Consider the following 24,907-nt stretch of genomic DNA (forward strand, 5'->3'; position numbering starts at 1 on the left):
TAAGCTAAACTAGTACTTGTTATTTGAATCTTTATGCAGTGATACTTGTTCTAATAAGTTGTTTATTTTATTTCTTTTGCGCCCTAAATTCATGAAAGAAATGTCAAATAGAAGTGAGTTATTGGAAAAGCTAAGGAACGTAAGTGAAGAGTGCTCCGATATTATTCTTTCACAATGCAGTCATTTTGACTGCTTTTGGGCAATATAGGTATATACTAAGTTTCAGTCTTTCTAGTGTTAACAACAATAAAAAAATTTTAAAAAAGGGTCAACTGGGCCTTGGGTGCTGAAGTGCCTCCACCACAGATTACACACCTCAGAGCCCAGGTGGTGATTACATTTCAACGCCAGTTGAAAGCGTGAATCTAAAAAAATAGATGGAGCCCATTTGTTTCCGTTGGGCAAGCAAATTAGCCTATTAAGAGTTATCTAGCTCTACTGGGAGCCCTTCCTTTCTCAGGAGAGAGCAATTACATCAAGAAAACGGTTATTCTCAAATGCGCAGGCCTTGTTTGCTAATTCAGTAATCAGATTCCCTGCCGCCCCTCTTTAATGTCTCCATGGGAATTGCCTGGCTTGTCTTTGCATTGATAACTATTTCCTAACATCTGTCATCCTGGGGCCGCTGAGAAGAGGACACAAGAAATCCTTCTTCAGAATCCATTATTTGATTATGTCGTGATAACACAATACCTTTTGTAGCACTTAATTTGTAGAGGAGGTTATCTTCAAGTTCTTTCATCTTCCGCTTATTGAAAGTCACGTCCTCCAAAAGTTTAACCCTCTCAGACTCTAGCTCCTGTTATTAAGAGACACAAAACAACCTCGGAATGTTACCAGTTATTACCGTAAATCCAGTTTACTAGTGTTGATTACAAACTTTTAAAAGTTTAACCCCAAATGCCTTTTGAATGACAAGAAATTGCTACCACTAGTCAAACCTATTTTCCCATATTTTTGTTTCTCTAGACAGGTTTTTTTAAATTATGCCCAGTAGCATTTAGTTTCCATAGCACTTACAGGGGCGTGCATGTGATTACCTTGCTAAAATAATTTTGCCCAATTATCCCCAGCTGTCTTTCCAGCTCTCAGTTTATTTAAATTAGAGCATCCAATTCTCTTGGCCCTGTGTCTACATTGGCTCTGGGAGAAATGTTAACTTTATTTGCAGTCAGAAGTGGTAGAAACAAAGAGGCATTAATTAATACCAAGAAACCACAAGGCAACCCAAGCCAAAAGTGAGCTCTTCGCTTGGGGCCTGCCTATAGGGACTCCAGGTACCTGGTTTGGCATAGCCAGTTGCCAATACAAATCCATTTTCCATTATTTCGCAGCTCCTTCTGCAACAGGGGCTAAATTGGATGTTTGGGAGGTATATTTTTCATACATAAATGATGTGTTTTTTTAAAATTACATTTTGAAAAATTTCCAGCTTTCAGAAAAGTTGCAAGACTGGTACAATGAGCTCTCACAAACCCGTTATTTAGGCTCACCAAATAGCATTCTGCTTTATCACTCTTTCTCTCTACATTATATTTATTATCATCATTGCTGAACCATTTGCCAATGTCATGATCCTTTCTACCTAACATCTTCAGCAAATCTCCTAAGATCCAAGACATTCTCTTACATAACTATAGTGCAATTTTCAAACTCAGAAATTTAACGTGGATATAATACTCTTGCTAAATATAAACTTAAATAGTCTCAGTAACATTCTTGATAGCACTCTCCAGATTTTAGGCAGAATCACAACTTGTACTCCGAACTATGTTTTTAAACTACTTAGTTGAGGAAGTTTCTTGAAAAACTGCTTTGGAAATTCCTCCCTTTTCAGAAGGTCTTCCTAAACCAACCCGTCAATCAAGAGCCACAGCACAGCACCCATCGGCATACCTCCCACGACTTAGAGCCATACATCTAACGGGCAGGAACTTGTCCTACACGTTCTTGTATTCTTGGCAGCACTTACCTCAAGGCTTTGCAGAGAATGGACTCAACCCAGTAAGTATTTGTTAAGTTGAAATGTGCTGAATTTATTCATCAACTTTATTTTACATCTGGGGAAACTGAGCACCCAGAAATATTAACTCCAAATAGCATTTCAATATAATATGCATAGCTAGCTGCTGTCAGAGAAAGGCCTAATAGCCTTGTTATTCAACTCCAAGACCAGCGTATTCAGTGTATAATACCATTCACTATCAGGTTGCAGTATGTGATGAAGTGGCAATGAAGAGCCGAAGAGCCTGGCTTTGTTTGCAGGGGAATAGCTAATGTATTGTTTTCATTAGAATAGTCACCCCTGGGTGGCAGTATAGGAACACGTGGACAAAATGAATACCGTTAGCTTCCCTGTCAGTTAAGATACAGAAACACAAGCATCACGGTACAGTGGATGCTTGTGAGCTTTACAGCATGACCTGTAACGTTTACCCAGGGGGTCTGACAGGGCGGAAAGCCTGTGTGCTCTTACAGGTGAAGACCCTATTCTCTCTGGTCTCCACTTGTTCACCTGTAAAATGGGTTTCAGAGCAGCTTGTTAGGGGGGTGAACATAATGGTCAGGAGGCCTCCTGCAGACTGAGTGTGCATTTCGTTTCTCCAGCAAGCCTGGTGTGAACATCTTAGCACATCATTTGAAGAGGGAGCTCAGGCCTAGAAGAATGAGCATAGGCGCTCTGGGACATGGAGGGCCGCCTTACAGAAGCTAGTGTAGCCTCCATGGGGAGCTGGGCCAGTGAGGAATCAGCCTGGAACAGGCTGACCGTACCAAGCAGGCCACGAAGGAAGGACTAGTTTTCACCAGTTGACACCACGAGGCCTTAAGGAGTAATGGAGGGGCCGTGCTCTCTCTGCCTGGCTGTGGAAGCGGAATGGATTCTCTGTCTGGATTGCATAAGCCCCGGGCTGTTTGTTGTTAACTAGGATCAGATGAGCGTGGAAGCTGGGACTGTGGCCTTCCCTCCACCAGACGGGCTGCCCTTCCAGGCCTGCGCCAGGTGACCGTCTCTGTGGACGAGGTAGGATTTCACTTCTCCTTTTACTATCTCTCTCTCGCTCTCTTTTTTTTTTTGTGGTCAGTGTCAGTCCTCCTTCCGTTTTTGAATGTCTTTCCTCTCTGTTTGTGTCCATCTGTTCGGATCTCTTGCCTTTTTTCCTTTCCTTGTCCTGTCTTCTTCTGCCATCTTCTCACCCTCCCATTTTATGCCTCTCTGGTCTTTCTATTGCTAACCTTGCCTTTCCGCTGAACCCTTAATACCAAAATTAATTATATTTGTGCAAATATATTTTATATCTACAGATATAGGAAATTATATTTTGTGCATAGCATTTAACATTTTCTGACATTTATCCTAACAATTAGTTTAATCTTATTTTAATTGCTCTTAGAATCACCCCATCTAAAGTTGTTCTTTGTTTGATTAGAACCCTCAATTATACTTAAATATGTTCCCTGCTTTAGTGTAAATTTCATTTGATTAAAATAAAAGTATGGCTCCCTATATTATTAGATTATTAGATTGTAGTGGTTGAAACTACTACAGTGGTAATAATACTCATTCAGAGCAATTTCTTTTTCTCCGGAATCATTATTTTATCAAACTTTTCAGTTATATCCAAGACCATCCATCCACAGGACTATAGAGATGAAAGTCAACATACCCGGAGGTTTAAAGTCAGATGTAAGAAGTGGAAATAGGGGTGTGAATGTGTGAGTGTGTGTGTGAATGTGTGTGTGAGTGTGTGTGTGTGTGTGTGTGTGTGTGTGTGTGTGTCTGAAGTTGGAGGAGAAGTAAGTTAGTTACATGATTTCCTGACAGGATTTGAGACTACAAAACAAATATTTATGTTAACAAAGGTAAACAGGATTTATTTAATTTTTTTTTGTCCATAGACTTAACAATTTCCCAATAAAGTTTAAACATTTATTATAGTTTAAGTCAAAGTTCTTTACCTTGAGAAATTATTACCTGTTTCTCTGTTAGAATTACTCTCCTTAGTAACTGATTCTCAAGTCCTTTCATCGTAACGGTGAAGTCAATGACTGATGTTTTAGCATTGATCTCGGGGGTAAAGGCAGGGTTCGGTAACTTTGTAGTAATATAAAGTTTAAATGAATCCATGATATCACATTCCTTATCACCGACTTTCACCTACATCGATGCAAATATAAAGTTTAAAAAGGCTTAGAGGACAGGACTAGCACGATGGGCTCAATTTAAGAAATAGTTTATCAGAGGCTAGTGCTGTGAACTTGGAGGAAGTGCAAAAGAAAGTTGTGAAATTTTAATCATTGATCTTAAAGAATAAAGCCTATCCCTTTAGGATAAGTTACATTGTGGTCCTGCTTGCAGATGTTTTTAGTCATAACACCAAGCAAATTCAATGAAAATTTTATCCAAGACAAATGTTGAATAAAGAAAAACTCAGTCAAAGACCTGGCTGTTTTTTCCACTTCAGAAAATTATTTCCTGCTATGGAAATTTGTCGTGTTTATAGAATATTTAATTTCGTCTTCCATTTCACAGTCATATCTAAAGCACATTTAACAACAGAAAGGGTTAACAAAATTTTCAAAGAAAAAACATGCCAACGTATTTTTCCCACTTAACAACAGAAAGGGTTAATAACATTTCCAAAGAAGAAAAGTGGCAATATAATTTTCCGGAAAGATGGCATTTATCTTAAACACTACAATCTGCAGTATATTGAAAAACAACAGGTTTTGCTGTCTAAAAATTAGGTGGAGCCGTGGCTGGTTTGGCTCAGTGGATAGAGTGTCAGCCCCAGGACTGAAGGGTCCTGGGTTCAATTCCAGTCAAGGGCATGTACTTTGGTGGTAGGCGTGGTCCTTGCAGGCTTGATCCACGGTCCTGGTCATGCAGGAGGCAACCAATCAGTGTTTCTCTCTCACATCGATGTTTCTCTCTGTGTCTCTCCCCTTCCTTCCACTCTCTCTTAAAAAAAAAAAAATCAATGGAAAAATATTCTCAGGTGAGGATTAACAACAAAAAAAGTCAGGTGGAATTTACAACATTTCTAAATGAATTAGATTTTAATCTTAATCCACATGCTAGGGGGGCTGGCACATCCTCAGGCAGCAGGCCTTGACGCTGCGGTTAAGAATTGGGGGTCTTTTAAAGGACTTTCAGGAATGGCGAGTTTGCAACCTCCTTTGGCATATAAAAGAATTCACATTATGAAGGAGTTTTTTCTACATAAATCTCTTTGTTTAGCGAGGAAAATTTTCAAATTTCAAATTTTATTCACTGATATTCATAAAATTAAGTTGTCCAAATAAAAAAAAAAAATCAACCAGAAAGGCTGTCATTCATTAAAAAATAAAAATCCGAAGAAGCCTAGAGATAGAGAATGACCAATGGAAAAAAAAAAACACCAGACTGAAAGCAATTATAATAGAAAATCAGGAATACTATTCCATAGCTTCCAGCAAAGTCCATAAATTTAGACTGAACGTTAAGAGAGAAATGAACAAATCAGTGTTCATAGACTTTATTAAAATGCCATTTTCTCCAATGAAATATAGGTTTTATTGTATAGATGTATATAAGGCTTACAAACCAATTTTCTTGGAGTTGCTAAAATACATATAATAATACCTTATTATTATGACTGCACAATGTCTTTCCTTAATATATTATTTAGTTTCAGTGAAATGATTACTCTTAGCAAGAAATCACCCTCCCCCTATATTTTTCATTAAAATATATATGTGTATCTATATATTTTAATATTTTTAATATTGTACTACAGTATGTATATATTTTTAATATATATTAATATTTTTATTGATTTCAGAGAGGAAGGGAGGAGAGAGAAACATCAATGATGAGAGAGAATCATCAATCAGCTGCCTCCTACATGCTCCACACTGAGAATCGAGCCCACAACCTGGGCACATGTCCCGACCAGGAATCCAACCATGACCTCCTGGTTCATAGATCGACACTCAACCACTGAACCACGCCAGCCAGGCTATTACTATGTATTTTTAAAGGAAACACTGAACATGAGTTTGGAAATTATTTTTTCCAGAATACCAAATACTTGAAATTGCCTTTACTGCTATGCTCAAAAAGATAAGTAGATGTCACCATTATTATTTTCTTTCTTTTTTTTTTTACAAAGCTCACCTTGAAATTGGTGCCTGATTTAATGAAATTCTTTTCTAACACATTGTCCAGGGCCGGGTCCAGCTCTTCACGAATATCCTCGATGAGCAGCGGTCGGCCCAAGGAAAGGCTGTCCTCCAAGTGTGTGCGGAAATACTTATGGTTCAGAGATGTCACCTAAAAACAAAGAGCTCATCACTCTACAAATGGCACAAAGAATGTGCCTCCTCCTCAGTGGAAACCAAGAGTTGACTACAAATTTTGAGGGCTATTTGGGAAGCCTTGTTTATAAAAATAAAAGCAGCAATTTTTTTTTTTATTTCTTAAAGTATTACAAAGGGTATTACATATGTATCCATTTTATCCCCCCGCCCTAGACAGTCCCCTAGCCTCCCCTATCACCCAGTGTCTTATGTCCATTGGTTATGCTTATATGCATGCATACAAGTCCTTTAGTTGATCTCTTACCCCCCTACCTCCTGCCCCCCAACCCTCCCCAGCCTTCCCGCTGCAGTTTGACAATCTGTTTGAGGCAGCTCTGCCTCTGTATCTATTATTGTTCAAAAGTTTATAATGGTCTCTATTGTCCATGAATGAGTGAGATCATGTGGTATTTTTCCTTTATTGACTGGCTTATTTCACTTAGCATAATGCTCTCTAGTTCCATCCATGACGTTGCAAATGGTAAGAGTTCCTTCCTTTTTAGAGCAGCATAGTATTCCATCGTGTAGATGTACCACAGTTTTCTAATCCATTCATCTACTGATGGGCACTTAGGCTGTTTCCAGATCTTAGCTATGGTGAATTGTGCTGCTATGAACATAGGGGTGCATATATCCTTTCTGATTGGTGTTTCTGGTTTCTTGGGATATATTCCTAGAAGTGGGATCACAGGGTCAAATGGGAGTTCCATTTTCAGTTTTTTAAGGAAACTCCATACTGTCTTCCATAGTGGCTGCACCAGTCTGCATTCCCACCAGCAGTGCACAAGTGTTCCTTTTTCTCCACATCCTCTCCAGCACTTGTCGTTTGTTGATTTGTTGATGATAGCAGTCTGACAGGTGTGAGATGGTACCTCATTGCTGTTTTGATTTGCATCTCTCGGATGATTAGTGACTTTGAGCATGTTTTCATATGTCTCTTGGCTTTCTGGATGTCCTCTTTTGAAAGGTGTCTATTTAGGTCCTTTGCCCATTTTTTGATTGGATTGTTTATCTTCCTTTTGTTAAGTTGTATGAGTTCCCTATAAATTTTGGAGATTAGGCCCTTATCAGATATGTCATTGGCAAATATGTTTTCCCACACAGTGGGTTTTCTCGTTGTTTTGTTGATGGTTTCTTTTGCTGTGCAGAAGCTTTTTATTTTGATGTAGTCCCATTTGTTCATTTTTTCTTTAGTTTCAAGTGCCCTAGGAGCTGTATCAGTGAAGAAATTGCTTCGGCATATGTCTGAGATTTTGTTGCCTTTGGATTCTTCTAGAATTTTTATGGTTTCCCGTCATACATTTAAGTCCTTTATCCATTTTGAGTTTATTTTTGTGTATGGTGTAAGTTGGTGGTCTAGTTTCATTTTCTTGCATATATCTGTCCAATTTTCCCAGCACCATTTATTGAAGAGACTATCTTGGCTCCATTGTATGTTCTTGCCTCCTTTGTCAAATATTAATTGAGCATATTGATTCGGGCCGATTTCTGGGGTCTCTATTCTATTCCATTGATCTATATGCCTATTCTTGTGCCAGTACCAGGCAGTTTTGAGAACAGTGGCTTTGTAATACAACTTGATATCTGGTATTGAGATCCCACCTACTTTGTTCTTTTTCAGGATTGCTGCAGCTATTCGGGGTCTTTTTTTATTCCAGATGAATTTTTGGAGAGTTCGTTCTAGATCTCTGAAGTATGCCGTTGGTATTTTAATGGGAAGTGCGTTGAATTTATAGATTGCTTTGGGTAGTATGGACATTTTAATGATGTTGATTCTACCAATCCATGAACACGGTATGTTCTTCCATCTGTTTATGTCTTCCTCTATATCTTTTTTCAACGTCCTGTAGTTTTCTGAGTAGAGGTCTTTTACCTCTTTAGTTAAGTTTATTCCTAGGTAGCTTAATTTTTTTGGTGCAATGGTAAACGGGATTGTTTTTATAATCTCTCTTTCTGAAAGTTCACTATTGGTGTATAGAAATGCCTCAGATTTCTTGGGGTTAATTTTGTATCCTGCTACATTGCCAAATTCATGTATTAAGTCTTGTAGCTTTTTGATGGAATCTCTAGGGTTTTGTATGTATAATATCATGTCGTCTGCAAATAAGGACAGTTTTACTTCCTCTTTTCCAATTTGGATGCCTTTTATTTCTTCTTCTTGCCAAATTGCAATGGCTAACACTTCCAGTACTATGTTGAACAGGAGTGGTGAGAGGGGGCATCCCTGTCTTGTTCCTGTTCTTAGGGGAAATGGTGTTAGTTTTTGTCCATTGAGTATGATGTTGGCTGTGGGCCTGTCATATATGGCTTTTATTATGTTGAGGTATGATCCTTCTACTCCCACCTTGCTGAGAGTTTTTATCAAAAATGGGTGTTGAATTTTGTCAAATGCTTTTTCTGCATCAATTGATATGACCATGTGGTTTTTTTCTTTCAATTTGTTTATGTGATGTATCACGTTTATTGATTTGCGGATATTGTACCATCCTTGCATCCCTGGGATAAATCCTACTTGGTCATAGTGTATGATCTTTCTGATGTACTGCTGGATCCGATTTGCTAAGATTTTGTTGAGGATTTTGGCATCTATGTTCATGAGGGATATTGGCCTGTAATTCTCTTTCATTGTGTTGTCTTTACCTGGTTTTGGTATTAGGGTGATGCTGGCTTCATAGAATGAGCTTGGAAGTGTTCCTTCCTCTTGAATTTTTTATAGTAGTCTGAGGAGGATAGGTTTTAGTTCTTCCTTGAATGTTTGGTAAAACTCCCCTGTGAAGCCGTCTGGTCCGGGGCTTTTGTTTGATGGAAGCTTTTTGATGACTGCTTCAATTTCTTCCATAGTTATTGGCCTGTTGAGATTTTTAGATTCTTCCTGATTGAGTTTTGGAATGTTGTATTTTTCTAGGAATTTGTCCATTTCCTCCATGTTGTCTAGTTTGTTGGAGTAGAGCTGTCCATAGTATTTTTTAACAATCATTTGTATTTCTGTGGGGTCTGTTGTTATTTCGCCTCTATCGTTTCTGATTTTATTTATTTGGGTCCTCTCTCTCTGCTTCTTGGTGAGTCTGGCTAGAGGTTTGTCAATCTTGTTTATCCTTTCAAAGAACCAGCTCTTGGTTTCATTGATTTTCTGTATTGTTTTTTTGGTCTCTATGTCATTTATTTCTGCTCTAATCTTTATTATCTCCTTCCTTCTGCTCACTCTGGGGTTTTCTTGTTGCTCTCTTTCTAATTCTTTGAGTTGTAGAGTTAGATGATTTACTACCATTTTTTCTTGTTTTTTGAGATAGGCCTGTAGAGCTATAAACTTCCCTCTCAGGACTGCTTTCATTGTGTCCCATAGGTTTTGGATTGTTGTGTTTTCATTGTCATTAGTTTCCAGGATGTTTTTAATTTCTTCTTTGATCTCATTGGTAACCCAATCAATATTTAATAACATGCTATTCAGCTTCCAGGTGTTTGAGTATTTTGGGTTGTTTTTATTGTAGTTTATTTCTAGTATTATGCCATCGTGGTCTGCGAAGGTGCTTTTTATGATTTCAATCTTCTTGAATTTGGGGATACTTTGAAAAGCAGCAATTTTCAAAGCTCGGTGAGTCGTGGCCTGTGGAAGTCCTGGGTGTGTAACGGGCTCTCTGTGATAGAAAGAGGAGGAGAAGGGGTGCTCCTCAGACCCAGAGAATTCTTGACAAAGATAGTGTTGGATGTGGACTTTGAGATATTTAGGATTTTTACCTGCGATGTAAGGGAAGTAGGCTGTGGGGTGGAAAAAGACATCCTCATTAGGAGAAATAGCACAAGCAAAAATATGGATCCAGGAGGCTTAGAACAGTGTCTAGGAAACAATGAACAGTCCATCTGGGAAGCTGAATTGAAATATCAATGGTGATGAGATTCCCCCGGGGAGTCAGGAGGGCTGGAATCCTGCCCTTCATTTTCAGGAATGAAAATGAACACCTTATTAGACACCAACCCCAACACTGGACCCTCGTATGCTATGTAGTACCGAGTGCCTGAGCGAGTGATGCAGGTGGCCTAAATCACAAGTTCTTTGGCTGCTTTCCTGTAAGCCTGGACGCAAGGCCCAGGATAGAAGCCATATCCCACATCCACAATAGAGCCAGGGCAGTGGACAGAGAGGGGAGAGTGCAATGAAGGGAGAGCACAAAAGAGAGAAAATTGCAAAGCCTTTGCCCCAATCCCTGTTACAAAAACTCAAGGGTGTAAATTAGCAAACAATTACAGAGATGACAACTTTATGACTAGCAGATTCAATGGAAATTTGGGGGAAATTTCATGATTTCAAGATTACTTTCCCCTGCACCAAATGGTACACACCTGCAGGTCATTTTCTTTTTCCTTTGATTTAATCCAAGTTTTGCCTTGAGTTTGTGGATCTATGAGGAGTGGGTATCTGGTGGCCTTCGTCACAATAATGCCATTCTGAATCGAGAGGTCATCTCCTGGTAGGCCCTGCAGTCCCCACTCGCCAATCTGAATGACAGGAAGTGGACATGGCCATTCGAAGGAGAACGAGAAAGCTTTCATTAGTAGTTAAAAGCACCACAATATAAAAGAATTTAACATTTGGACATTTATTTTTCCATTGAGAACGTGCAACAGGTACCCAGAAAAAAAAACCCAAATTTGTAAATGTGAACCAAGTAATATTAAATTTTTTAAAAAACAGTAATAAATAAATCCTTTCTCTCATGATGCAAGACTAGGTTTAGTTCTGTACGTTATGTTTTCATGCTTGAGTTAATACTGTTAAATTGATTACATGAAGCTTGGTTGCTGAGCACTCGGAGAACACAGGGGCTTAAAATATGGTGAGGCTGGCTTTGTGGGTGGGGTACAGGCTGGCTAAAGTAGGCAGAGATAATGGTTACAGGTGATAAGATGTCAGAGAAGCCATAGCCGGTTTGGCTCAGTCGGCCTATGGACCAAAGGGTCCCAGGTCTGATTCCAGTCAAGGGCATGTACCTCAGTTGTAGGCTCTTCCCCAGCCTGGGCCCTGGTTGGGGTGAATGCAAGAAGCAACCAATCACTGTGTTTCTCTCACATTGATATTTCTCTCTGTCTTTCCCTCTCTCTTCCATGCCCCCTAAAAAATCAATGGAAAAATATCCTCGGGTGAGGATTTAAAAAAAGAAGAAGAAGAAGAAAAAGAAAGATGTCAGAGGGGATAAGCCCTGGATAAGCCCCTGAAACTTCCCCTTCCTGCCTTTGGTTCTGCTTTTGTGGGGTCCTGGGTTGCGTAGCTGGAGGGAGAGAAGTCAGGAGAGGCAAGATATTATATTGGCAGGAGCTCATCAATGACATTTTAAAAAAATATATTTCTTTTCCAAAATCAGAGGGAATTGCCAGCCTGCCTCCACGTGTCCATAAAATCACCTGGGATCCAACGAACCAACCAGCCTCCGCCTTCAAAGGCCATAACTAATAAAGACTGGCCTGGCCCACCGAGCCTCACCAGTGACCCACCATATTCAGTACCTGATCGAGTCCCTGTCAGGACCATGTCAACATTGTTTGAATTGGAAAGACTAACCTTTAAGTAGAGAGAACATGCAATTAATAGCATGGCATCTCTAAGGCAACTGGGGAGCATCTTCACAAATCAGAAAAGCAGCTCATGAATACAAATGGCCTGGCAAGCGTGTACTGCCACCGGAGCCCTGCAGGGGGCACTGGCAACGGGCAGAGGCGCCCAATTCCCCAGGAGGGAGGCTGGGGAGGTAGGTCACGCTGTTCTTCGGTGACACGGAGCGTGCTGCTAATAAGGGATCGCTAATGACCAAGAGAAGGTTAATACCAGTGCTTGGGGCCTAGCTGATGTCTGCATTGGCCTGGGATGTTTGCGAGAGCGTGTGGTTTAGTAGGATGGTGTAACCACTGAAGGGCTGTCAGGAGAGCTCACGACCCGCCTGTCTGTCACTCACAAATGGCCTTTCAGTTCACAGCAGTGCAACTGGGACTCATTGGAAAGGAGGATTTCTTAAAATGCAGAGTTAACTTTTACACAACAGAGAAAATCCATTTTTGGAGCTCGTAAGCATTTTCAAACAATCTTTTCAATTAAATGAAAAGAGAAAAAAACAAACAAAGTAGGTGTACCTTGATTTCTTAGTAAGAAATAAAATGAGACTGAAATTCAAATAATGTGATGAGGACAGAAACACTCACTGTGGGAGGATCCACCAGCATTGAAATGAGGTTCAGGTTTTCACTGAAAGGAATCTTCCGCGCCCTCAGCTCCAGCTCCCACAGCTCTTTCAGCAGGTAGTTCCTAAATATCTGGTTGAAAGGACCGAGGTAGGAGAGGAATCCGGTGCACAGCAGAATGTCACCCACGAGCCTGTGGAGGAAAACACACAGTCACCCTCACAGTGTGAGGAGCTGGAAGGGCCACACTGCTGAGCCTGAGTGGAGATGACAGGGGCCTCACAAAAGTTGCTTCCCTCTGTTTTCACCGAGAGCGGGAGCGCGGAACTTAAGCTGCAAGCAGTTTCTTAGACGAGGGATTCAGGGATTCAGCGATGGGTATGTGGAAACGCGGCTGGAGAAAGCTCTTCACGGGAGATGGGTTTTACATTCTCCAGCGTCACAAAGAGGTGGCGTTTGGGGTGGTGCCCGAGATGGAGAGCGAGTATAACAAAGACCGAGATGCACACCTGTTAATCTGAGCTTTGAACTCTTTGCTTTGCTGAGTCCATCGGATCTTCTCTCCACTCAGCCCGTCGATTAGGGTGGAGGCTGCCTGCATCTTTTTCCGGCACATGTCGGCATCGTTGAGCAAGTCCTGTGTTCATACAGGAAGAAGGTCTCAAGAACTTCTTAAATCCCTGAATTAAATACCCATTATATTCGTATGTAAAATGCCTGGAGGAATTTCTTAATGTGTAAAATTGATATAATCTAAAAATACAGTGTAAGGGAAACCTTACCTGTTAAATTCTGGTAATTTATTCAGTATATCGTTATTTTACATTACAAAATTTCAAGAAAAGCAATTTAGTAAGCTAGAATACAAATCACATCAATTAAATAGTATTTCTATGGGGGGGCAATGAGGGGATAAGGACACATATGTATCAATAAAGAAAATTTTTTTCAATAAAAATAGTATTTCTATTAAATATTTTCAAAATAGAACCAAAACAATAAAATACAGTGCTTTTAAAAGACTTGGATTTAATAATAATTCTGAGTTCTTTGCAGTTAACCAAGGTTTTCCCCCAGAAAATTTCTACACAACAGTCGTATGCTGCAGGCAGCTTGCATCCGCTCACAAGAGCCAATTGTGAAAGTTGTAGGGAATGTGTGGTGTTAAATAGCCGTTATTAAAAATTAAATTATGTAAACTTATAATTAAACAAATCATATTAAAAGAAAAGGTAACGGATAACCAGAACCCATCACCTCCTAATTACTTACTCCATCTCAGTGTTACCTAGTTGGAGCTGCTAGGCCCGCTCTGTCGGCATGGTGGAAATCGTATGTTATGGTGCTACTGCTGCCACACGTTTTTCCAAATCTGGGTTCAGTGTCCTCACAATGACAGCGTAAAAGTGGCAGTGATGGGTAGACCCCAGAAGTCAGCAAACCCTCCACACAGGGCCTTGTTCTTCCCCTGGCCCCTGCCCCACAACCAGGCCACCACCTCACATCTGACCTCAGAGGTCGGATCAGGATCCCCATTTGATGGATAATTGAGGATAATTACCCTCAACTTCACAATTAATAAGTGCATGAGCAGGACCTGAAGCCCAGTTTCCCAACCGCAAAGTCGGGGCCTTTGGGGCAGGACGTCACAGTTCCCCTTATGGAAAGTGATGATTACAAAGACCTTGACGTGTTAAAGATCCAAAATAAATAGACATCGCTAGCAGGGAGGGGCATTCAGGTAAATCTTTTCGGTCACACACATGGACCTAATTTCTAAATGCAACATACTGTATACTTGCGTAACATTTCCATACGTTTCCTTCACTTTGGGTACTTAATCTCACCATTTTCTCATTCATTGCCGCATCAAATTTTGCTTGCACTTTATCCAGCTCGGCTTGTTTCTCATCAAGCAGTGCCTGCGCCTTCCCCAGCTCAGCATTGGCGACTGCCAAGCGGCCCTCCTGCTTGGCCAGGTTAGCCTTGGAAGGAAGAGGGGTGATTAGACACCTGACTTCCATCGGTAGGTAAACCACACCCCCCATGATGTTGCCCTAGATGTCTGGAGGTCACCCGTGTCAGTGCTTTCAGCTGGGGAAGCAGAGGGTCTTGAAGACACTTCGTTCAAGTTCTTTTTCTTTTAATTATTCATGTTCACATGGACACTGCAGCAATGTGTAGGAAGGAGAACAAAAATTACCAGTGATTTTACCCAATGACAGTCTGAGTATCGTATGAAGAGGTTGATCCCTGGCATTTTGATTGCCCCTCCCGCCCCCTCCCCCCGCCCCCCCCCCGCCCCCCCACCTAAGGTAGTAGAATCATTTCTCCTGTCCTTAAAGCCTTTTCGTGAACATTGGTTATATGGCTGCATAATATGCAGTTTGGATGCATCCTTTTCTGTACTCTCAGACATCCCCCTGCCCCTTTTTTAATTGTTATAAGCAATGCTGGGATGAGTACTGTTGGGAATGTAAACATTGTGGATGGTTTCCTTGGTAGAGATTCTTTGAAGTGAAATTACTGCCACAGTAGTTTTCTATCTTTTTCTAAGTCTTACAACATGGTAATTATATTTCCTTGTACATATAAAGTAATTAATCAGCAAAGTAAGATAGCCCAAGAGCCTTCTGGCATAGAAGTTTTTTGAAAATTTTCTCAATTTCTTTCTCAGTATTTCATTTATTTGAATTTAACCCTTTTCCCCAAGAAATTTTCACTTCATTTAGATTTTCTAATGTAGTTACATAAAACTGTGTACAATTTGCTTTTTACTTACTTAAATCTGCACATCTGTGATTATATGGATTTCTCTTTCTATTCTCATTGGTTCTATATTTTCTTCTTGATTAAATTTTCTAAGAATATATTTTGTTTTTGCAAAGCACCATTTTGTTCTAGATTTACTCATTAATTCTACTTTACTCTCTTCTAATTTTTAATGTTATTTTTATTAGCTCTATTCCACTTTCCTCAAACTTTGTGCATATGTGTGCTTATAAGTGAGTATGTATTGGATTTGGTATCTTTGATTCACTTAAGGGAAAAGAACGTATCATTTTACCAACTCAAAAAAGTTTTGGTAGCTAGCTGTTTGTCATCATTTTCTAAGTAAAAGTGACTGACTCTTTAAAATGTAAACTTTCTAATTTTATTGCTTATTATCAGAGAACAAGGCCTCAGTGATTTTTGCTTCTGGGAATTAAAGCAAGGTCTTCTTTTAGCATTGAACATGATCTATTTTTGTAAATGATTCTTGGACAATAGCAATCATATTATTTGTTTGTATTTTAAAAAGTTCAAGTAGCAATTCAAACTTTAAAATAATATGGTGTAAAACCTCTCTATAATTAATTTATGCCTACTTAGGATTGGATAAATAATTTGTAGGGCCTCGTGCAAAATGGAAATGTGGGTCCTTGTTCCAATATTATTAAGAACATCAACAGGGTGACAGCAGAGCATTTAACCAAGCGCGGGCCCATAGCACAATGTGCATAGGTCACACCCAGAGAGCCAGCGCTAGGCCCACCCCATCTGTGCTGGAGTGATGTTGTGCACCACAATCTCAAATTACAATATTATTTTTATTAATCTCCACCTAAAGTAGTAGTAATGGATTTTGCTTTATGTACCTTAATATTATTATGTTTAACTAGAGGCCCAGTGCACAAAAATTTATGCACTGGGGGGAGGGGGTGTCCCTCAGCCTGGCCTGTGCCCTCTCGCAGTCTGGGACCCCTCAGGGGATGACCACCTGCTGGCTTAGGCCCGCTCCCTGGGGTATTGGGCCTAAGCTGGCAGTCAGACATCCCTCTGGCAGCCTGGGAGCCCTCGGGGGATGTCCACTTGCCAGTGGGGAGCAGACCTAAGCTGCAGTCAGATATCTTTAGCGCTGCTGAGGAGGTGGGAGAGGCTCCCACCACCACCATTGTACTGGCAGCTGTCAGCCTGGCTTGTGGCTGAGTAGATCTCTCCCTGTGGGAGCACACTGACCACCAGGGGGCATCTCCTGCATTGAATGTCTGCCCCATGGTGGTCAGTGTGTGTCATAGTGACCAGTCATTCCCAGTCATTCTGCTGTTAGGGTCAACTTGCACATTACCCTTTTATTATATAGGATAGAGGCCTGGTGCATGGGTGGGGGCCGGTTGGTTTGCCCTGAAGGATGTCCCAGATCAGGGTGGGGGTCCTGCTGGAGTGCCTGGCCAGCTTGGATGAGGGGCTGATGGCTGTTTGCAGGCTGGCCACGGCCCCCAGCCACCCAAGCTTCCAGTGGAGGCTGGCTAGAAGCAGGTATCTGGGGTTTATTTATCTTCTATAATTGAAACTTTGTTGCCTTGAGTGGAGGCCACAGCTGGCCAGGGAAGGCGGGAAGCTTGGCTTCCTCCATTGCCAAGGCAACCAAGCCTTCTGCTTGCTCCAGCTCCGTGGCTGCTGGCCACCATCTTGGTTGGGTTAATTTGCATATAGTCACTCTGACTGGCCAGTGGGCATGGCTTGGGGCATAGTGGAGGTGTGGTCAATTTGCATGTTTCTCTTTTATTAGATTAGATTATTACAATTAAGTCTCATTGCAGACTTAATTATTAGGAATAAAAATTTTGATTACTAAAAAATAACAGCTCTTTTAAGTCTTTTTTTTCTTGAATTCTGAAATTTATGCAACATTTCTCTCTTGGTACCTTTTTGTTTGGGTGTGTTTGTTCTATAGTCTTATCATTTCCCTTTGTTAAAACTTTATTTTTCATTTATTTTCTATTTGTCACGAAGCATGGAGTTTAAAGGCAATCCCTTCTATAAGGCTTACTATGGAAACCAGCAACCTGCCCACCTCCTCACCAGATCCTATTCCATAGAGCAACCACTTTCAACTCTTTCACCTGCATGGGGCTGGGGTGGGCAGCGGGGCTGTGTTTGTCTGGGTGAATTATTTTATGTCTCCTTTGCACTCCTGAGAAAGTCCTTCTGTTCCCTCAGATATGAAGGACAGTCTGGCCCAGCATAGATGTGTGTGCGTGTGTGTGTGTGTGTGTGTGTGTGTGTGGGTGGGTGGGTGGGGAGGGGTATTTACCCTCAATACTTAAATTACTTCCTTGAGAAGGTCTTCTTGTTCCCTCAGACACGGAGGGCAGCTTGGCCAGATACTGAATCCTCGGAGCAGGGCAATGTCCTCCTCACTACTCTACGTGCGTTTTTCGTTCTGTTCTAGTGTTAGGCTGGTGGGAAGTCTGCGGCACCCTGAATTCTCTTCTTTTGTAATCATTCTTTTAAATTTTGTTTTATTGTGTCTTAGATGCATAAGAGTTTCCCTTTCTGTCTTTGAAATGTAAAACATTTCTAGGTGGTGATACAAATTTTTATAAATTTTGTTTGGAATATAGCAACCAAATTCAGTCTCCAAACCTTATCCCCAAACTTCAAAGAAATGGCGAGTGCTCTTCTACTAGATGACAGCTTGGTTATTATTCCCAGTAAACTCCTTCCCTGTCCAAGTTAACAAGCTGGTTCCAGTGTCTCGCCTGAGATGCCCAAAACATGTAACAGACGTAAAAACGGCGCGAGACGGTGAGCGGGCAAACAGAAAAAGAGGAAAACGTTGGCCACTGGGACATCTACCTTGACTCGTCAGATGATACCTTGCCTGTTAACAGCGGTAACACGAAGGCTTGGTGTTACTGAGCACCGAGTTACTGGGAGAAGGAAGGAAACGAACCTTCAGGGGCAGCACCTCCCTGTTGATGCCATAAAATATTGCCATAGCGAGTGTCCAGGACAGCAGACCAGCCACATTCCCACAGACTTTTTTGGCACTTTCAAAAGTGTAATCATCCATATTAAAATACGGCTGCAGCAACTCCACCGTCTCTTCGTTGATGGTGTCCTTGGGGAACTGCTGCAGGCTCCACAGGAACCCCGTGGCGCTCATCAGCTGCAAAACACCAGCACCGCAGGTCTGCAAGGAGATACCTGCCTGCTCCCCAGCCAGGCTGCTCCAGAGTAACAGCGGATTGGCTGCACCATACAGACCAAGACTAGGACAGGGGCCAGCCTAAATCTGTGAACTGCAAACTGTCCTCTCATTTCTAAAGATCAAAGTTTCCCTGAAGCAGCCATCTTATATAATAACTGCTGTTTGAAATGTTCACCCTGTTATTTTGGCTTCTGTAAACGCTTGCTTGCTTAAACAATAAGGAAAATAAGACTACTCCCATTCCAGAGAGGCCATAAACTATGCCCCAGACGAAGTTATCAGCGCTGGCGCCAGGCCAGGCCTTGGGATATGGTCGCATGGCCCCTTCCCAGCACACAGGCCTTCTTTCTCAGAAGGCCCGGAAGTCTCCTTCCAAATTTGGGAGACAAAGGACTGGAAAAAGTATAAATAGAGAGAGTTTCCTCCATGTTGGGGGGGCCCAGAATTTGAAAGACACATTTTTCTCCAGGCCTGCGCAGAATTTATAATTAAAATGTCACTCCCTTTCTCTAAGCATGGCTTGGTTTTTCTCCAGTCACCTGTAACACCCCCAGCTTCCTGTCCAGGGAGTGCATTTAAATCGGTTGACATCGGGACTGCCAATACTGGCCACTGGTTCCAGACAGATCGTGCAGAATGCAAGTGTTCAGCCTAAACCTCTTTCCCTACTTACATTCTGGGAGATGCAGAGTAAGAGACACTGCTCGACACACAGCGGTCGACTTACACCGGCCACCCTGTGTGGCCTGAATCGAGTGCCCAGGCTGAGGACACCCAAGCCCCGCACGGGGCCCATAAAATAGATTTCACTTACTTTCAGCGACTCTCCCCATGACGGCTTGCAGCAAGGTTTTTCTGGATCCATAGTAACAGGATCAATTTTCTTTTGAAAGAGTAACAGAACACAGTCCATGATTCTCATAATAAGATGCGGGGGCTTTGCAAGTTTCCTGACCGTGGCAATATCGTTCGGTTTGATAGTCTGTATTGGGGGTGAGGAATCAATATTTTTGTTGTTGTTGAGCAGTGTTCATAGTCATGTGGCAATCTAATACTTTTAAATAACAAAAGTAGAGAACTTCAAAATGCATTTTCTCCCCAAACCCTGACATTATCGCCTTAACCATTTGCATTCCAAGATTTTTTCCTAATAGTTCTTTCACTGTGATTCTAGGAGTTATGTTTATTTTAGTGTTGTTTTTTCCCCTCTATTGCCCTCAACTAGTTCCTTGGAATATCACTACCATTCATTGACCACCCAGCAACCCGACCCCGACCCCACCCCCCACCCCGCCCCACGCCTTTGTTAGCAACAAGCCCCAGTGATGGGAAACACGTAGATAACTTGCATCTTCAAAGCACAGAGACTGTCTGATGTGTGGATGACAAAGAGGAGCAAGGCCGGAGTAGCAGGAGCCTCACTTCCGGCCTGCACTTTGAGGGCTGCCCTACCCATGGAAGGGGGAGGAATTCAAAGGAGACAAGAGAAGTTATTATAACACCTGCCTCCTAAAAATGTTTTTTGACAATTTCTGTATGTGAGCTGGGTTTCGAATAAGTCATTACCAGACATTCAAAGCAAGAAGGACCGGGACATCCCATAAACCAAGAAAATCTCCTAAGACCCATTTGATTCAGTGGTCTCTCTCTCTCTCTCTCTCTCTCTCTCTCTCTCTCTCTCTCCCTCTCCCTCTCTCCCTCCCTCCCTCTCGTCATCATGGAAACCATAAAGGGAGTGGGGGCGAAGAATGTGCCCTGGCCACTGTCACAATTTTATTAGACGATGATCATAAATCTATTCATTCATATAACAACTACAGCCATTCTCCCATATAAAACAAACAAACAAAAATAAGCCCTGTCCTCATATTTTTCCAAGACAGAGAGAGAAAACACAGTTACCCTAAACTAGGCTTATATGTCATAACAGAAGCTCAGGGGTGATGGGCAAATGAAGGAGAGCAGGGAGATCAACATTTTCTGGACGTGGTGAGGTCTGAGCCTGGTCTTGAAGGTTAGGTGAAGCATTCCTGGCAGAGGGAGAGGCTCATTTAAACACCATGATTTTCCAAAGGCCTAGAGCTTTTCCTGTGTGTCTGGTCATGTTGTGTGGGCACAGACAACGACAGTTCAAGGAGCAGAGAGAAGCCAGCTTAGCAGCAGCAGCAGCAACACTAATATTCATCGAGTATTTTCCATGTGCCCAGCAAAAGGCACTCATGACCTTTAACGTTTACACTGAGCCTCCAAGGATCAGTGAGGAATTATAATCCCCATGGAGACTCACGGAAGGTAAATCAATTTACTTAAGAAGTGGTGGCCCCAAGAGGCAGGTGCCGGTGTGCCTGCCTCCAAAGCTGTGCCCTCAGAGCCCTGGACGCCTGGCTGGGGACTTATCCTGGGAGCAACGGGAACCACATGGGGATTTCAAAGGGGCTCATGACAATCTGAACAGGGTTCTAAGTGATCTGAATCCCTTGTGCACAGCTTAGGCATTAATCGCCAGTACGGTTCCCAGTTCTCACGGAAAGCCAATTTACAGGAAGCAAAGAGTAAGTTATAGGATGTAAAGACTTAAAAAAAATTAGAACTTGGAAAACTTGATCCGTGAAAAGATTTGTTTCCAGACTCAGTTTCGTGATTACAAAACTTCTAGTTATTTCATGCCGTGGAACGCAGTGCTGCAAGGACTTGTGTGGGGGGGGACAGCAACGCGCTACTCACATTCAGGGCTGCTTCCGCCTCCTCCAGGGCAGGCCGAGCGGCCTCGAGTTTGCTCTCAGCTTTTACTTTTTCACTGTCAATTTCATCCACAATTTTTTGGGCTTTGTCTTTCACCTCCTGCACCTCGTTTTTCACCTTGGCTGAAGCCTGAGCACTTACTGTGACTTCTGCTAATACCTGTTAAATTGAGGAAACACACGAGAACAAACAGAAACCTCAGAGCAGCATTTACAGATTTGAGTACTGAGAGAATATTCATTCACTAAAATGCAAAACATGAATAAGAGCAAGTTTATTCCCCATCTAAGATATATATGCTTATTTTAGTCCTCACCCAAAGATGCTTTTATTGGTTTTTAGAGAGAGAGAGAAAGGGAAAGAGAAACATTGATGTGAGAGAGAAATATGGATCCATTGCCTTTCTTATGCACCCGGACCAGGGATCAAACCCACAACCTAGGTATGTGCCCTGACTGGGAATTAAACCTGCAACCCTTTTGGTGCATGGAACGACACTCCAACCAACTGAGCCACCGGGCCAGGGCTGAGTCATCTATATTTTAAGGTGTATTAAAGTACACTTTAAGCAGTCCTTGCAGTCTGTTATTTCCTAAGCTTTCTTCAGGCTTAGAATATATAAATAAACTAGAGGCCCCGTGCACAGATTTTGTGCAGGGGGGTGGGAGGGAAGGGGTCCCTCAGCCTGGCCTGTGGGGGTGGGGCCTAAACCGGCAGTCAGACATCCCCGAGGGTTGTAGCAGTGAGTGAAGTGGCAGGAAGCCGGGGAGGAGCCCGAACCAGGCCGGGCACCGCCCGGCTCTGTGCTCGGTGCTCTCGCCACGCTCTTGCTGCTCCTTAGCACTGCTGCCGAGGCGGGAGAGGCTCCTGCCGCCGCTGCTGTGCTCATCAGCTGCGAGCCCAGCTTCTAGCTGAGTGGCGTTCCCACTGTGGGAGCGCACTGACCACCAGGGGTGGTCATTGAGCATCTGTCCCCTGATGGTCAGTGCATGTCATACCGAACGGTTGTGATTGTTCAGGTTGTTCCAGTCATTCTATCATAACAGTCGTTTAGGCTTATAGATAGATAGATAGACAGATAGATAGATAGATATTTAACCTTTCAGAAAAATGGTATTTCTACTGTATGTAATTTCTAAAAATTAAAACAATACACGTGGAGTAAGATCAGAAACCACATTAAGCTTCATGTAAATAACAATAAAAATAGCTCATATTTTGCTAAATGCCTACCATATGCCAGAACTTTGCTAAGTGCCTCTCTTGACTCTCTCCTTTCAGCAACTGGATAAAGGTCAAGATTTAAGTATCAATTCCTACCTGGGCCTCAGGGAGTGGGAGTGGACACAGCCTGAGGGGTGGGGGGCAGTAGATAAAGGAGCAGGCCAACTCCTCCTATTTTTCCCCTGCTTGGCACAAACTTCAGAGGAGACTTGGGTCATCCTGGAAACCTAGAGCGTGCAGGGACCTTACCACATATGACTACAGTCAAGCAGAAATGTCATACACAGATGCGGGAGAACAAGAGAGACAGAGCCAGGGAAGAAAGAACAGCCTTAGACCTGGAGGGCTAGACTAGCTTAGGTATGCCTTGGTATGAGTTAAACAAAACATCTAATGGTCGTTGGGAACATTATCTTACCAGAAATAGTCTAAGTCTATACCCTGTAAGCTTCTAAATGCTTTTTCTCTAGTTTGGAAAAACGTTCCTCACCGCTCGGGATAAAACAAATGCAAACTCACTTCATCTGCTTTCACAGACGCCACTTCCAATTCCTTCTCCTTCACTGCGAGGTCCTGCGAGAGCTTCGCAACCGATTCGCTTGCCTCCATGAGCTTGTCAAGACCTTCACAAACGCACATATGTACACGCTTGCTGAGTCTATCAATCCCCCTCCATCAAATATTTATTCAACATTTACTACTCATAAGGCACCATAGAAGTACTATAACGAACACAAGGTAATTAATTATGGACAAATGCTTTAAAAATGCACCTATCTTAGGAGCAACAATCCTGACCATATTTCTGAGAGCTTCAGCAGGGGGTGAAGAAAATCGCTCTGGTGGGAGAATATCATCTGGCCACACTGAAGGGAAGTCACAGGGCCGCACCGAGAACGTCAGTTATTGGACTTGCTTGAGAAACGTGCTTGACAAACCTACGCTCCCCTGGGCTCTGCAAGCAATTTGTGGCTGTCATTTGTTGCCTTTGAATCCTATTGCCTCTGAGATGGCAAATGAGACGCATAATCTAGTAACGTTTTTGTTGTCCTCTTCACTATAAAAACAAAAATAACCGCTAAAACCCGTGCACCTGGCTCTGTGGCTTTCAACACACTGGAGAGGACAGCAACCAACCAGCTTTCTCACATCCCAACTGGGTTCTAGGCAGAGGTGTTTAGTGAATGTTTAGCATCTGGTCTCTTGACGGGGGAGGGGAAGAACTCATTTGTATGTTTCTGGCATCCATCGTGTAAATACTCCCACGCGGCTGATTTCAAGCTACCAAGAGATTCTCAGTGGCACACTTGAGATATTTCTACCAGGCAGGTAGAATGGACATAACCTCAAGAACAATAATAATAGCAAAACAGAGTAAAAATAACTCTGAAGTGATCTGTTTTGAGTAGCTTTTGCCTTCACTTTTAATATACTTTATTTAATTGTAAGTTTATGTAATTTAATTTTAATAAAGGCTGTGTTTAACAACCAGATCAGACAATTCCTAACCAACCCCTGCTCCAGTGAGCCAGCGCATGGCGTCAGCACAGAGCTGGTCCAGAGCCGCTGCGGGAAGGTGAGCGAGAGGACAGCAAGGAGCTTTCTCCCGCTGCTCCCGGCATCCCTTAACTTCCCGCCCTGGAGCTCAGTTGGGCTCCGTGACCCGGTTTCGTGTAGGAGAAATAAAAGGACAGCACTAACGTATTTTGGAGTGTGTGGGTCAGATGCTTTCTGGACCTATCATTGATTCTGATTTCTATTTTTTCTACTTATATGTACTGAACACACAGAAAACCATCACTCAAGTAAACTCTCTCTTTTTGTTTTTGTTTGTTTGTGTTTTGCCTTTTCCTTTGTTAGAAATTTGAGAAGCATTAACTTCACAAAGTTTATACAAATTGAGGGAAATTGCAGTGAAATCAGAAATTGACATTGTGGTCAGTTCCCAAGAGCTGGCTATTCCCCAAATGACCGTGGTCACTCGCTGCCCAACCAGTGGTCCCAGAGTTGAAGGAGGGGGGGAGAAATGGTCTAGAAAAAAACAGGCCACCTTGCTTGGATTTTCTTCCGCCCAGAGTTTCTGGACAGGTCCAAGCAGCCTTAAGCGCCTTTCCTCAAATACCCCGTTACTAACAATAAAGTCCGTCTTTCATTTTCAATCACAACAGCAGCCACCAAACACAATATTGGGGTCCCTATCAAACAAGCCCGTACGAATCCCACGGTGCTTACCAATATTCATCCGTTCAGCCTGCTCATTAATAAATTTCACCTTTTCCGTGTAAATGTTTTTATAACCGTTTATAAACGAGAGGTAAGATTTGGGAGTCACGTGCGCTCTCCGGCGGTACCTGAAAGGGAAACAGAGTCAGCTTCGTCTCTGCGTCCGGTGACCTGCCACCCAGGTCGGAGCCCCTGCTCTTCCCACGAGAGTGAGTCACTGGTAGGGAGGCAGGG

General features: G+C 42.3%; 1 protein-coding gene across 1 annotated transcript in view; it reads right to left on the reverse strand.

Moving 5' to 3' along the window:
- The window catches only part of DNAH8 (dynein axonemal heavy chain 8), a 265,848-nt gene that overhangs the window by 71,774 nt on the left and 169,167 nt on the right, over positions 1–24,907 (reverse strand). Inside the window, exons 62-73 of the mRNA XM_059699679.1 lie at positions 24,683–24,801; positions 22,970–23,073; positions 21,209–21,385; positions 19,299–19,466; positions 18,227–18,442; positions 14,355–14,492; positions 13,017–13,144; positions 12,529–12,700; positions 10,678–10,833; positions 6,158–6,313; positions 3,974–4,156; positions 694–799 (exon numbers count right to left, since the gene is read on the reverse strand). Coding sequence (XP_059555662.1) covers positions 694–799; positions 3,974–4,156; positions 6,158–6,313; positions 10,678–10,833; positions 12,529–12,700; positions 13,017–13,144; positions 14,355–14,492; positions 18,227–18,442; positions 19,299–19,466; positions 21,209–21,385; positions 22,970–23,073; positions 24,683–24,801 — 1,823 coding nt within the window. The remainder of the gene's footprint in view (positions 1–693; positions 800–3,973; positions 4,157–6,157; positions 6,314–10,677; positions 10,834–12,528; positions 12,701–13,016; positions 13,145–14,354; positions 14,493–18,226; positions 18,443–19,298; positions 19,467–21,208; positions 21,386–22,969; positions 23,074–24,682; positions 24,802–24,907) is intronic.

The sequence above is a fragment of the Myotis daubentonii genome, chromosome 6 (genome assembly GCF_963259705.1).
Source record: "Myotis daubentonii chromosome 6, mMyoDau2.1, whole genome shotgun sequence".
NCBI classification, from domain to species: domain Eukaryota; kingdom Metazoa; phylum Chordata; class Mammalia; order Chiroptera; family Vespertilionidae; genus Myotis; species Myotis daubentonii.